Source organism: Hippocampus zosterae, chromosome 3 (genome assembly GCF_025434085.1).
Source record: "Hippocampus zosterae strain Florida chromosome 3, ASM2543408v3, whole genome shotgun sequence".
In the NCBI taxonomy this organism is placed as follows: domain Eukaryota; kingdom Metazoa; phylum Chordata; class Actinopteri; order Syngnathiformes; family Syngnathidae; genus Hippocampus; species Hippocampus zosterae.
The window spans coordinates 19,832,912-19,846,598 of record NC_067453.1 but is presented as its reverse complement, the minus strand read 5'-3'; the positions used below and the strand labels follow the sequence as shown (position 1 = coordinate 19,846,598).

Genomic DNA, 13,687 nt, shown 5'->3' with positions numbered 1-13,687 from the left:
ATGACATACCCGTCTTTGTCTGCGACATCTCCTCTATGATGAAGAGTCAGGACATAAAGGATGGACATGGATATAACACTGAGGATGAGAGAAATCAATGTAAATAAATATTTTTTCTTTTTGCTACCATGACTGATAGTATTTTTTCATGTCTGTCCACAGGAATGTGTGTTTTTCAAGTTCGTGAAAAAAATAATTCAAAGGCTGTAATGTGCACACCAAAGCAAGAAGTGCTGTTACATCCCACGGGCACATTGTACAAAGCAATGTTAAAAGTAAAACATAAGCATACAAAAAGTGCCTTTTTGGTAGAAAGTAGACACACTCTTCCTGCCAAGAGAGATCAGTTTTTCAAAAGCCGCAATACATCCATCCATTTTCTGATCCGCTTTATCTTCCCAAGGGGCATGGGGCATGCCGAAGCCTATCCCAGTTGTCTTCGGGCAGTAGGCGGGGGACACCCTGAACCGGTTGCCAGCCAATCGCAGGGCACACAGAGACAAACAACCATCCGCGCTCACACTCACACCTAGGGACAATTTGGAGTGTTCAATCAGACTGCCTTGCATGTTTTTGGAATGTGGGAGGAAACGGTAGTACCTGGAGAAAAGCCACGCAGGCACGGGGAGAACATGCAAACTCCAGACAACCTGGACAACCTTCGGGTCTCCAGGTTGTCTGTCAGCTGGAATCGAGCCCGGTACCTCTGCACTGTGAGGGCGACACGCTCACCACTGGCACACCTGGCCACCCCACCGTGATACATACAAAACATGAATATGGAAACATTGTCTTAGTCTAACCTGAAGGCCATCACAATGACGAGGGCCAGGATGCTCCCCTGCATTAACTTATGACTGATACAGCCTCGATCTGGACTTGGACTCTGTATATATCATAAAAAACAGATCAAATACAAACATCTTGTTGCTAATACTATATCGTGATTGTATCCCAGCAGACCTTGCTCCCAGGTTTGACCGTCTTCTTCTTCAGGGGTCCACTTCCTGTCCTGCTAAAGTAGCTTCCTGATTGGCTGCAAATAAAATGACAACACATGATACGTTGTTACGTCATTAAAAAGAAGGGCGTGCTCCTGCGCGCATCATCGCATTCTCACCTGACCGTGCCTCCACTCACGGTGCTCTTCATGCTGTCCAGGCGTCGCAGCTTGGCCAGTTTGCGGCTCCAGCGCTCCAGTTCATCTATTCGGGTCTCAAGGTTGTCTGTCAGCTTGCACAACTCCTTCACGGCTCCGACGTTTTCCATGAAGATGCGCTCCTTTGCAGGACAGAAATGTGAAAGAGAGCTTTGTTAGCGTCTAACGAAAAAAAATACAAGCATCCATGCAGAAATTGATTCCTCGGGTACATGAGGGATTAGTTACTTTCCCAAGGACATCTGCTTCAATGAACACACTTGTATTTTCAAGCCAATTATATTTATTAAAAAAAAAATACTGGAGGTAAAAACAAATAAGCCGATGTTGTTGTACCTTGTTGACAACTAAAAGGTTTGGAATGGTTTCCCCATTGGCGCACACGACATCGCCCCCCTCCTTGACAGCTTCAGGCAATATTTGTTGGACCTCTTGAGCAATCACTCCTGGAGGAGAACATATTGGTATAGTATCAAAGCAAAAGATACACATCCAACACCCGTGAAGCACAAATTAACTTATTAGGATCGTCAACGTGAAGCACAGAAAGTGATGAAATGAGATGAGTTACGATGTTTGTTACCGGTCTCTGCGGTGTTCTCTATGCCGACGGTGGCAGCAAACTCAGGCTTGTATTGATAATGGACCAGCCTCATCTGAGAAATCCGTTTCAAATTGTCTGTGGTGTCCACCTACACGCACAACAACCAAGCAGATGCAGATGGGATGAAAACACAGATGAGTGGATCAAGGCAGGCGTGACTCATGATGACACGGAAGGAATCGCAAAGAAAGCGCGCACACGCAAACATCCTGACCTCTTGAACATTCTCTTTGGCCCGGATGTCCGACGGATGCACAAGGGACCCCATGACCTTGACATTACCGTGGACAACAAGGGCCTCGTCAGGACGGTCGGTGTTGATGCCGACTCTCCCGTGATGGTAGACCGAGTCGGGTACTTGGCCTCGCTGCCACAGCACATCCGAGTCACTTTCAAACTGGCCTGGGTTGGATGCCTGTGACCGACAGATGTGGGAGAGGTGCAAAGAAGCGCTTGTTGTATTAAGCAACGGGCTAAAAAAATGCAATGGACAAAAAATATTGGGACACGTCTCAGTGAATTCTTGAAAAAGAAATGCGGATTTGAAAGTAAACCAAATTGGGTGAAACACCGACATGAGGGACACCTATTTTTACCCACCGTTTTGAGGGGTAGACCCAGCACATTGAGTGAACATTGTGATCCAACAAGGGGTAAAATTTACCCATACTACAGCGTTAAAGCTAACATGGGTTACGAGGTTATCAGTACAGCTTTGGTTAAATACAATACTAATTTTACTACCATTTTCCAGGAAGAAGAAAAACATATTTCCCCTGTCATGGGTCACCACAGCAAGTCACTCGCATGACATGGCTGACACAGTTTTTACAGCAGATGCCCCTCATGGCAAACCCCACCAGTTTTCCATGAATGGACCGTGACCAGGATTCGAGCCTGCCCAAATCCAATCTTCAACCCAATCTGTTGGCTCAAAATAATTAACCCAACCTTGGCTAAAATTATCCAAAACTGCAAGTGGGTTAGGGAAGCAACCAAGCATTTTTGTGTGTGTGTAATAATCCTTGGTATTGACAGATGATTCATGATAGCTATTAAATGTTTTCAGACCAACTTGGCAAAGTTGGATCCTTTCCCCACACTCCTGTAACACGGCACAGATTTTTGGAAATCACTGCTGTCTGAATATTTTTCTCCACGTAGCATTACATCACAAGAGCTTTAGTTTAAACTAAATGCACATTGGATGAACTTTCTTTAGGTTTTTTTTTTCAACAATAAATTGGATTTTAATATGACATTACAGATATGGTATCTCACCCACGCAAAGGAGAGGCGGGGGGGGGGGGGCAGTAAAAAAACTATTCAAGAATGGCAAGCGGAGGAAATGATAAGTCCCATTCACAGATGATAAGATTGCTGTAGGAGGCAGACAGACATGGCTGGACGTTACCCTGACGATGATCCTCTCAGACACATGAGCAGCCACAGTGTAGGTCTGACTGTGGGACTGAGCGTGCAGAGCCACTACCAGCATGAAGTACCTGCAAGGACCATATAAGCAGCACCGCTTAGGTCTCGTGGAGCTCTGGATGTCATGAAACAGAAGCACGACACACACCTCTGGTCAGGATTTGGTTTGCCTTTCTTCCTCATATTGTTTGCTGTGGTCTCACTGAAGTGGAGCCGGCCCACCGTCACTTTTGTGACCTGCTCTGGTGGCAAGGTGACCCTTTGGGGAGAGAAAAGTCATGAAGGCATCTCACATAATCAAGAGCGTTAGTCGCTTCACCAAAGAAGTGAAGTGAGGAGATGTTGTTTGTGAGTAGTTTTGGAGCTACAGTTTTTGATCGAGCAGCCCGGGATTTTATATGCAGTTCGCTATTCACCTATTTTTGTTTTTTTTAACGCTATTTTAGAGATGCCCTAAGATGCCACAAGATGGTGCCAAAGCCCCGGCTAATAGGAAGATAATAAGAGCTACAACCCAACAAACATGTTTGTATTTATGTTGTATGGTCTTCACCAAATGCGGATGTTTTTGTTCTGCTGAGCGGCGCTTAAAATGTGCAAAAGTGACAAATGACGGAGGCCTCATTTTCAATTGACAATTGGTATTTTTACAGGTTGCGAAGACAGCATGCACACACATTTGGTGCGTAAAAAAAACAAAATACATCTGAAATGATTTAATGGGGTTTTAAGGATAGTATTGTAAAATGAATTTGAAATGATTAAATGTTTTGGAATCATAGTGTAGTTCGTGCTGTATTTAACTATTAATATAGGCCTATGGTTGGCTGGCAACGAGTTGAGGGTGTAACCCCACCTACTGCCCGAAGACTGCTGGGATAGGCTCCAGCACGCGACGAACATCGTGAAGATAAGCGGATTCGAAAATGGAATAATGGATATTAATATAGGCCTATGGTTGGCTGGCAACGAGTTGAGGGTGTAACCCCACCTACTGCCCGAAGACTGCTGGGATAGGCTCCAGCACGCGACGGACATCGTGAAGATAAGCGGATTCGAAAATGGAATAATGGATATTAATATAGGCAATTCAAAACATTTTTAGTTGGGTGTAGTTTACGTGCCTTTTTTTATGCAGGGCCTGGTCACTTTACTCTGCCACCAGCGGGGGTATGAAATATTTACTTCCGTGTTTGTTCCGATTGCACAGAGTTGTAAAAATGATCACAATGATACAAATCTCTCTTTTATGACATAAGAATGAAGAAAAAATCCTATCTTTGTCAAATCATATCAGTTTTAAATCCAACATTAACCATACATTGTTTAAACTGCAGGTCTTCTGAAGCTATAGAGCAATAGTCCCCAACCCCCGGGCTGCGGACCGGTACCGGTCCACGCGTCATTTGGTACCGGGCCGCACAGAAAGAATAAAGAACTTACATTACTTCAATTTTATTTATTTCCAAATCTGAAAGATGTTTTATTTTGAAAAATTACCAGATTCTCTGTTATATCCATCTACAGATGTCACGCTTGACGCCGGTGAAGGCGTCGCTTCTCGGTCACGTGATAGGTTACCGCTAAAATGAAATCCAGGGGCTAGTAAAATGAGTAAAAAATAAACGTCTTTGGGAAGGAGTAAAGGCCCAGCCAGGAGACAGAAGAGGGGCCTACGACTTTCAAGAAAAAGGTGGCTATGTTTGATAGACAGTAGCAGGAGTCCTCCTTAAAATACGGATTTATCTCAACGGGAGATTCCCACGCACCAAGCCCACTTTGCGTAATATGCAGCGATGGTGAGTTGTATTTTTCATGCACTTTGTATTAGAGGTGTATCTTATTATGAAGGCACGTTTGAATGTTACCACAGTGACCAGAGAGTGTAGCGGCCAGATAGGACGATCCTCATGTCATGATTCATGATGTCATGATGTTTTTTATTATGTTTCGAAAATACCACAGTTTTCGAAAATATTGTCTGACATTAAACCAGCCCGTGAGGCAAAAAATGGTTGGGGACCGCTGCTTCAGAGGATAAACAAATATTCACACTTGCAGTTGCACCCAATGACAATTTAGAGCAGGGGTGTCCAAACTTTTTGCCAAGGGGGCCAGATTTTATGTGGTAAAATGTCGGGGGGGCCGACCTTGGCTGACATTCTTTACATTGAACAACAATATTGTTCAACAAATTTTAGTAAGCCAGTCTGTTTCACATTTCCATTTTTATTTTAATTTCAACAATCTTAAGAATTTCTTTTGGTTCATTTGAAACAGGAATTTGAAATATGACATATCAGTCAATATAAACACGGAGTGATGTCTTGTTAACTCGTGAGTGATGCCCTCTAGTGTCTAAATGCTATTACTCATTTAGTGAATGCTATTACTCATTTAGCCACTAGAGGGAAGCAGTACTCTATGAAACATCACTCGCCAGTCTACGAGACCTCAGTCAATGCAACACGTGTTCCATTGCGCCCAACCTGCGGGCCAGACGGCACTGATTTTATGACGGGGGCCGAGGGCCGGATGAAATTCGACCGCGGGCCGGATTTGGCCCGCGGGCCGGACTTTGGACATGCCTGATTTAGAGTGTCCAATGATCTGACCATGCATGTTTTTGGAATGTGTGAGGGAGATGTGCTAACCAGCTGCCCTTAAGTCTCAAATAGAAATCCTGATTGAAAACATGTGTTCAGATGCTTTTTTTTTCTTTTTAGTGTCAACCCCAAGACTTACAAAACTGGCTTGAAAGGCCTCTTGCTTCGATCTGACTGCGACTGCTCCACGCTGATGGATTGGTTCATGGCCTCGACCTTGCAATCCAGAGAAAGAAAAACAACACCCTAAATAAATATGCGTTGAGGCCCCGTTTGACGGGATGGCATCCATCACTACAGGCCCTCACTTTCACTCCGTTCAGTTTGAGATAGAAACAGTCGATGGGCTGAAGACCTTCGCTTGTCTTGACGTACTTGGGATCTCCCAGCATCCCGACATACACGGTCACCTGGAAGTGGTTCTTCTTCTGGCACACAAAAGCATCGTCGGACAAGGAGAAGTTGAAGCCTTTGTCGGCATCGACTCGGTAGGTTGGCATCGGACTAAAGACATGGTGACATAGGAGGAGGGAAGTGTGAAAAAAACGATGGATCATAGAGATTGGACATTTTCATTAACAGTGGAGATATTCATTCATTTCCAGTCAGGGCAGCATCAAGTCATTCATTTACGATGCGGTGTATCCTTGCTTAGGTCCCACCTGACTTTGAGTGAAAGGTGGACTCCACCCTGGTCTGGTCGCCAAGCTAGACTATTTTTCAAAATCGTTCTACCCTATTCAAAATCCAAACAAAAACAAACTGGGATGTTGGACCTTAAATGGTTCCACACATTTCTTACGTACATACAACATCCTTTTCATGTGCTGACGTCCACTACTGAAAGCTCTGATGAGCTCATTTCTACTCATTACTCTCTGTTTCCACCATTGCAAAAGCACTCGTGTGGCAGCAGTGTACGTGTGCGCCAATTTCTTCCTTTGCTTTCCTCCTCCCGCCTCACGATGTCTTTCTTAATCGAAACCCTGCGCTTGCAGCACTCCCCCACACGGCTCACCTCTGAGGAATTTATAGACCTCTGTGGCTCAACATTGCCAATTCTGTGTTTGAATTATCTTTTCAAACAATTATACTCCTTTTTCCATTTTTGGCTCGGTTCTGAGTCCCCCCCGCCAACCACCACCTAAATAAAGATGTACCAAAGTAAATTCCACTCACAGCTCTTTGCAGTTTGCATCGTAAAGTGCCGTCCACTTGTTCTGCTGGTGAGGTTGCCACTTGATGCACTGATAGTTTGGATCCATGTAACCATTGTCTGCATCCTGCATCAAACCTGAAAGAAATCCATACGACATGATATCAGAATGATGGCGAGAACACATCGCCAGAATGTCAAAACGTGTCTTTTTCGCGAAAAAGAAAGAGTGGGTGAGGTAGAAGAGGTGGGTGAGGAAAAAAGAAAGATGCCTCCCTACCTGGTTCTTGTTTGATGATACCTGTGAGGATTTGGGAATTGAGAGTGCTGTTGGGTGAGTCAGAATGCTTCCTCTTTTTGGCCTGGTGAACAGGAATTCCTCTGTTGAAACAAAAATGAAATCCAATCATTGTGTTATGAAAGCCAGGCTGTCAGCCAGTATGTGAACAATCGGCGCGCACAAAGTACATTTAAGAGGAGCTGCAAGCAGATCTCCACTTGCAGATGATGTTTAAGTTTGCCGCTGTGAAATTGGCACTTGGAGCCCACCTTCCAGACCCGATTGTGCGTCCGTGTGTGACAACCCCCCCAAGCCCAACCCACCCGTAGTTGTGGCACGGTCAGCGGGGTGCTCTTAAAATAGATTACGGATAATAATTAGAGTAATTTGTTCATTGAATTGATTGCTACAATCATTCACGGGGATCAGTGCATGCTGTTTCATGTTTTGGCATGAAAACGATTTCATCCACCATACGCGTCCGCGGAGCTCAGAATCTGTCAGTCTGCGTGCCCCTCAACTAAATCCCCCTGCGCCACAACTTAGACATGCTTTCGTCTGGTCTACTTTCTGTCACCAAGGAGAGGAGGCATGCAGTAGAAAATGCCTTCAGTCCACTGAAATGCCCTTAAAGGTTCTGCGAGTTGTGTCCAATTCCCAAGCACGGTAGTGTTTACTCAGAGCGCATCATCACTTACTCCTGTGCCTGGGGATGCTGCAGTAGCTGGTGAAGCATCTGTGTCTGCTGCAGGTCTCCACCTGCACTTGTGGCTTGACCGATGGGATACTGTGATATTATGGGCTCAGGCTTCAGGTACATGTCCCGGTGCATGCTCGAATAGTGGCCGTGAGGCGGAAGGGGTGGAGTTGGAGTCATGTGACACATGTTTTCAGGTGTCATGGTCCTAATCATGTGTGGATCTGAAAGAGACAGTGGCAGTCATTGACAAGAAATGACCTTTTCTCCTCAAAATAACTTGATTCACCAAAACCGTGTCCTACTTTCCAACAACCACTGTTAACCTTTTATAGGACAGTTATTGAAATGTCAGCAAACTTCCAAAATTACATCTGTTATTTTTAAATTGTTATATGGATAATCCGCTATTGTAAGTCCCATCGACTGGGAGAAAGTACATGTTTTTCTCCATATAAGACTGAGTGTATGTTGCATTGCTTGCACTGGGTCAGTGATTCTGATAACACTACTTCACACCTTTGAACAAATATTAAACAACAATGCAGGTTTGTGGCTGGCAAATTAGTACACGGTGATCTTAAAACAATTGATTCTCGGACCACTCTAAGCACCTGAAATGAAAGCAGTAAATCTTACATTCAGAAAATCACTTTTGGATTGAGATTTGTGGATTAACCAGTAACAGATACAAGTTTTCATTGTCTTGAAATATTGACTTGGACGTTGCTAATTGATTCATTTCCTTCCTTGTCTTTAAACTTGTTGGAATGGCAGAAAGTGATGAGTAACATTCTATCGATCTAATTGTGACCCAGATGCATCTCACTGCTGTGCTCTCTTTTAGTGAGAGGCAGAGGGGCAGACAGAAAAACATTTCCTGCACTTTTCTGTTTGTTAGATGCGATTGTCGCATGCCTTCAAACAATCTTTCACTTCATGTAGGAGGAAAGCAAACACACTGTTATTCGTTCATTTTCTGACAGTTTTTGTCCCTGTATGCACGCTACTACAATCTCGTACCAACTAGCAACAAATTCATAGTGTGTTCAGCATACAGTAGTTACTCACCATTCACCTGTTGAGGTGAGTACGGCTCTGAGCTTGAGTCTGGTGGAGACTCGGGAAGACTTCTAAAATAAACAGATGGTGAATGAAACGATTAATCCCCCCCTAAAAAAAGATTATCTAAATTTTTAAGCGGTTCTTCAGAATAATTTATTTTACGTACAGTACATTGTGGGTTCCTTTGTTAAATTTTACTTTGAGGGAGTTTTTGCAACTTTGCGAGTGAAATCAATGGACAATATTAGCAAAGTGTGCATCTGGTTTCACATACACACACACAAAAAAAACTAATATTTGACTTTCTTGTCAAGACAAGCGTCTTCTTCTTGCCTCCATCCAACCACAGTAGGAGAGGCGGGGGGGGGGGGCAACGTACGAACTGTGGCTCACATAAGGCCCACTTCATTCTTTCATCTGTCTTACAGAACATTTATATGTCCTGTCATATTTATTTAATCTGTTTTCCCCCTTTATGTCATTTATGTAACTAAATTATTGGTTAATTGACAAAAAAATAGTTTTTTTGGATGCCATTAATTCATTTCAGCCTTCTGCTAAAAAAAAAGAAGTAGAAATGTGTATATTCATGAGAAAAAATAGCACTCCATAATATGGTACTATATAAAAACCTACAGTAATGACACAATGGAAGAGAACAGAAAAGGCTGAAACAGTTTTTGTCAGGCTGCATCAATTGAATGACCGTTGCGCTACTCTTTCTGGTGTGCCCACTTTGGCCAGTATAAGACGGAGTGATTGGACTACGCTCAACTCATCAGTATGGTACTAATATAAGTCATTCTTTTCAGTGGTTGAAGACGATGACTGTGAGTCCTGTTACATTTTCTGACTTCGTGTGTTGCTACACCATTTGTGTTCAATCCATTGCTTTGAAGGAAAAGGAACCACAAAATATTTGCTATTTTGCATTAGCATTAGGCTCGTGGATTGAACAGGTTAGTAGACTATGTGGTTGTTTTAAACACACATGGTGTAATTCTCTTTTTTTATGTATAGTTTGGCAGTAAAAATCAACAAAGAGTGGAAATCAAGTCTCTTTTTTGAAAAATTATTTATGACCTGACCCATCAGTCTATTGGGGAAAAAAAAGGAGCCTTAAGCGCAAAATGTAGCTAACCCTGATCTACAGAGCACTCACCCAGGGGCGTAGTGACCTCTGTGCTCGGGTTTGACGTGTGGCTGCTGGTGCTGCTCGTGCTGCTGATGCTGACCCAGGCAGGGGTAGCTGTGCCGCAGGCTCAGGGAAGGACCCGGAGGGTATGCGTTGGGACAGTTTGGGGGTCCGGGGGGAGGGGCTCCCTGGCGGAAGGGAATTGGAGGGCTCACGCCGCACACCAAACCTCCAGAGGAGGACACTCCTGCCTGGGGAGATGAGTAATTTGGTCCCGGGGTGCTGTGGACCTCTGAGAAACAGCTGGAAGACCGAAGAGGAAAAAGGAGGGGATTAGCCTTATCAGAGAAAACAAATTCCTTTGTAACGACATGAACCGCATGGGTAGTGTGTGTTGTTTTGACGTAGCCTGGTTGGCGTGTAGGCCCTACTGACATGTCAGTGCTATCGTCCTCCTTGCTGATGTACTCTTCCAGGATACTGGTGTCGATGTTGGCTGTATCCAGAGTACTGGTAATATCATGGCCTGGGGTAAAAGGGGAGAGGGTCAGAGAGTGGAGATTGAGAGCATCTGGGAATTAACAACAGTCATCTTTCAGCAACTCCACACACTGCCACGTGGACTCCGGGAATAAGACAATCTCACTATGTCGTAATGACCAATTTGGAGCTTTTCCTCCTTATCGCAACCAGATTAGATGGCATTTTCCTTGTACTGTATTTCAGAAAGAATAAACACGTACGAGGAAGTGTCTGATTTGCTTACCCGGAATGTGTGGTTCCTTTCTGTCTAAATATGTTCGTAGTTTACATTGGTACATACATGAAGTCGGAACCTGCCCTCTCCAATAACGGTTAATCTTGTTGTGTCAAAACTACTCTTGTGGCCCATTTTATGGACTGAAAAACGTCCTCCATCGCGGGTTCTGGGGTGTTTTTTTGGGGGGGGGGGGCGGGGGTACATTTTATACAAGTGTCTTTTGTTCTGCCTCACATTTATTTTGGGTGTAAAACGATGTACTATAACAGTGTATGCATTTTAAAGCAGAAGAGTGAAAACAGGAAGTATTTCAAGTTCAGAGTAGTAGACGATTATTGAATGCGAAATATTCAATCCTGCTTTTTACGCCTACAGAACACCACACCTGTGTGTTCATTTTCCACTTTGCATCATTGGGCATGATTATAAGTAAGTAAGTAAGATATCCTTTATTCGTCCCACACTGGGGAAATTTACAGCCTCCAGCAGCAAGAATGTACGGTATGTAGAAAGAAGAAAGAAGAAAGAGTGTTATTGATGTATATTTTATATTGATGACCAATTGAGGACCAATCACAGTTCACCTGTTAGTAAAGTAAAGCAAGATCTTAGTCATATACTGTATTGACAAAAGGTATTTGTACAAAGAGCAATTTAGTTTAACTGAGAGTTCTGCCTGTGTGCGTGCATGTGTGCGTGTTTGTGTTGGGGGAGTCAAAAAAAGCGAGAAAGGACCTGTTAAACACGGCATTGACAGACAACCTGAAGTGCATTTTTTTTTTTGTTATACATTCCTTGAGAGATTAAGCAGTTTGTTGGGAGAAATTGCTGAGAATTATTGTCATCAAAGATGCATATTGACACACCTTTTATCCGCTGATAATGCAGTTATTCAATTGGGAAAAAAATGTCTCCATAAAAGTAATAATTCAACTGGTCAGTTCAAACCACCACATAAAGTGTGCAAGGTACAAACCAGACCACATTTCCTTAACCAGATTAGGGTCCCTCCGAATTTTATTGTGTCACATCAATCTTCACATTGCAATGTCAGGTCCTCTGCAACCTTTACCATGTTTACACTCTGTTCACTGGATTGAAGCAGATGGTAAATGTCTCTTAATGCGTGCCAGTGCAGCGGGAGAAAAGCAGGATGGTTCCCCCTGAAATAAGATCCAGATGTGCACCCCACCCACAACAGCCGTAAATCTAAACTGGCAGGCCTGATAACGAAATGCTGCGGGGAGAAAGGGGAGGCTGGATGGATGGAGGGTGAAGAGAACGGGGGCAAGGAGGACAAGTTATACGTTGGACATCCCAGGATGGACTGAAAGAAGGTGTGAAGCAGAACTGCAAAGAGAAGATGAAACACGTTATGACGGTACACCACCTTTTTTGTCTAAGTGATGTCAAAGACCTGCGGTCCAGAGTTCAAGCACAAGATCAACGAGCGATTGAAAAATGTCTTCGGGGCTTTCTATTAAGCTACGACACACACATCACGTTGTGAAGCAAGAGAATGATGGCGTCATTGCCAAGGTGAAATGATACAAGTTGGTAAACCGTTAGTTGATGTGGATTGTGCTCTAAAAAAGAAGCTTTTGCCTCACATTCATCGTTGAATTCATTGACTGCAATACCGTCGAAGCATTTTGAATTAAACCCTTCCTCCAACAACACAAGCAGATCTTTGTAGGAGATGTATCCTTCTCCTCTGATTGACTTTCTCCGCACTAAACAGGGCATGCTTATGTTTTGTAGGCAGTGTAAGTTATATAACTTAAATCTACTTAGCTATTGGAAACCACAGTTGAGTACATTTTTTTAGGCTAAAGACACGTAAATTCTAACGTGACAGGGCTTCGCACTTTCAAACACCTCGTTGTCGCGACGTGGAAACGCTGCTTTAAAGGGCTTCTGCTTCATGAATGGCTTTGAAATAATAAGCCATAATTTTCAGTCTGACACACACGAATGGAACAGCTTCTATCTCCATCATTCAATCAGTGGAGTTTCAAAGATGTGACGGTGCGTGCAAGTTTACTCATATTCAGTCCAGCTGTGTCCAAGAAGAAACAGTGAAATCATTGTTCGACTCACTTCAATACAGACTGCTCTTTCAGAAATGAGTAGTGTGTGTGTGTTATGAAAGCCAGGCTGTCAGCCAAACAATCCAAAATAAACACAAATAAAAAGAGTGTGCGTGATTAGATCATAGGCATATATTTAATGTCCCCCTCGCTTTTCATACAATATGCAAAGTACTGTTGAAGCTGTATAAGAGGATTTCCCTGAGATCGTATAAATTTGAATTTTACTTGATGCGTCCGATATCGAGGTGGCTGAATAGCCTCGGTCTGGTCCAGGTTTGATATTCGCACAGATCAAGACTGCTGCAGGTGTTTCTCTTGAACCCGCAGTCTCCGTCTAAGTTAGTGGAGCACCTGTCAGCACTAAGCAGTGAAGGGGACGTGGGCCTCACTATTGTTCGGGCAACACATAAATGTCCTAGATTTGGCTGTCATATACCTGCCCTATTTCACTTCATCCCATGCAATGTGTAGTACTTGTGCACATGAACCCCATGGTAGAGTGGGGGCTGGTGAGGCTGTGAACCTCTTATCTCTGTGCCTTCTTCCATGGACATCCGTCCACTCGCGAGCCTGCGAGCTGCCCATCCTCTTTGGCATGGGATCACGGAATCAGATGGTCCCCGATGGGGCAGTGGGAGCTGAATCAAGAGGTGGTTTAAGGTATTGGGCGGATCTTCACGAGGCATGAGTGGACCACT

General features: G+C 43.8%; 1 protein-coding gene across 7 annotated transcripts in view; it reads right to left on the bottom strand.

Moving 5' to 3' along the window:
- Positions 1 to 13,687, bottom strand: part of myrf (myelin regulatory factor) — a 31,148-nt gene that overhangs the window by 8,920 nt on the left and 8,541 nt on the right. For 3 of the 7 annotated variants that reach the window (XM_052061861.1, XM_052061855.1, XM_052061860.1), the window contains exons 2-18: positions 10,572 to 10,662; positions 10,164 to 10,439; positions 9,008 to 9,069; positions 7,938 to 8,160; positions 7,240 to 7,340; positions 6,983 to 7,097; positions 6,112 to 6,307; positions 5,943 to 6,028; positions 3,346 to 3,456; positions 3,163 to 3,268; positions 1,978 to 2,178; positions 1,743 to 1,851; positions 1,496 to 1,605; positions 1,121 to 1,281; positions 964 to 1,036; positions 804 to 886; positions 10 to 78 (exon numbers count right to left, since the gene is read on the bottom strand). In XM_052061861.1, the coding sequence (XP_051917821.1) occupies positions 10 to 78; positions 804 to 886; positions 964 to 1,036; positions 1,121 to 1,281; positions 1,496 to 1,605; positions 1,743 to 1,851; positions 1,978 to 2,178; positions 3,163 to 3,268; positions 3,346 to 3,456; positions 5,943 to 6,028; positions 6,112 to 6,307; positions 6,983 to 7,097; positions 7,240 to 7,340; positions 7,938 to 8,160; positions 9,008 to 9,069; positions 10,164 to 10,439; positions 10,572 to 10,662 (2,173 nt within the window). The remainder of the gene's footprint in view (positions 1 to 9; positions 79 to 803; positions 887 to 963; positions 1,037 to 1,120; positions 1,282 to 1,495; positions 1,606 to 1,742; positions 1,852 to 1,977; positions 2,179 to 3,162; positions 3,269 to 3,345; positions 3,457 to 5,942; positions 6,029 to 6,111; positions 6,308 to 6,982; positions 7,098 to 7,239; positions 7,341 to 7,937; positions 8,161 to 9,007; positions 9,070 to 10,163; positions 10,440 to 10,571; positions 10,663 to 13,687) is intronic. The other 4 variants (XM_052061858.1, XM_052061857.1, XM_052061856.1 and 1 more) reach the window with 4 other exon arrangements.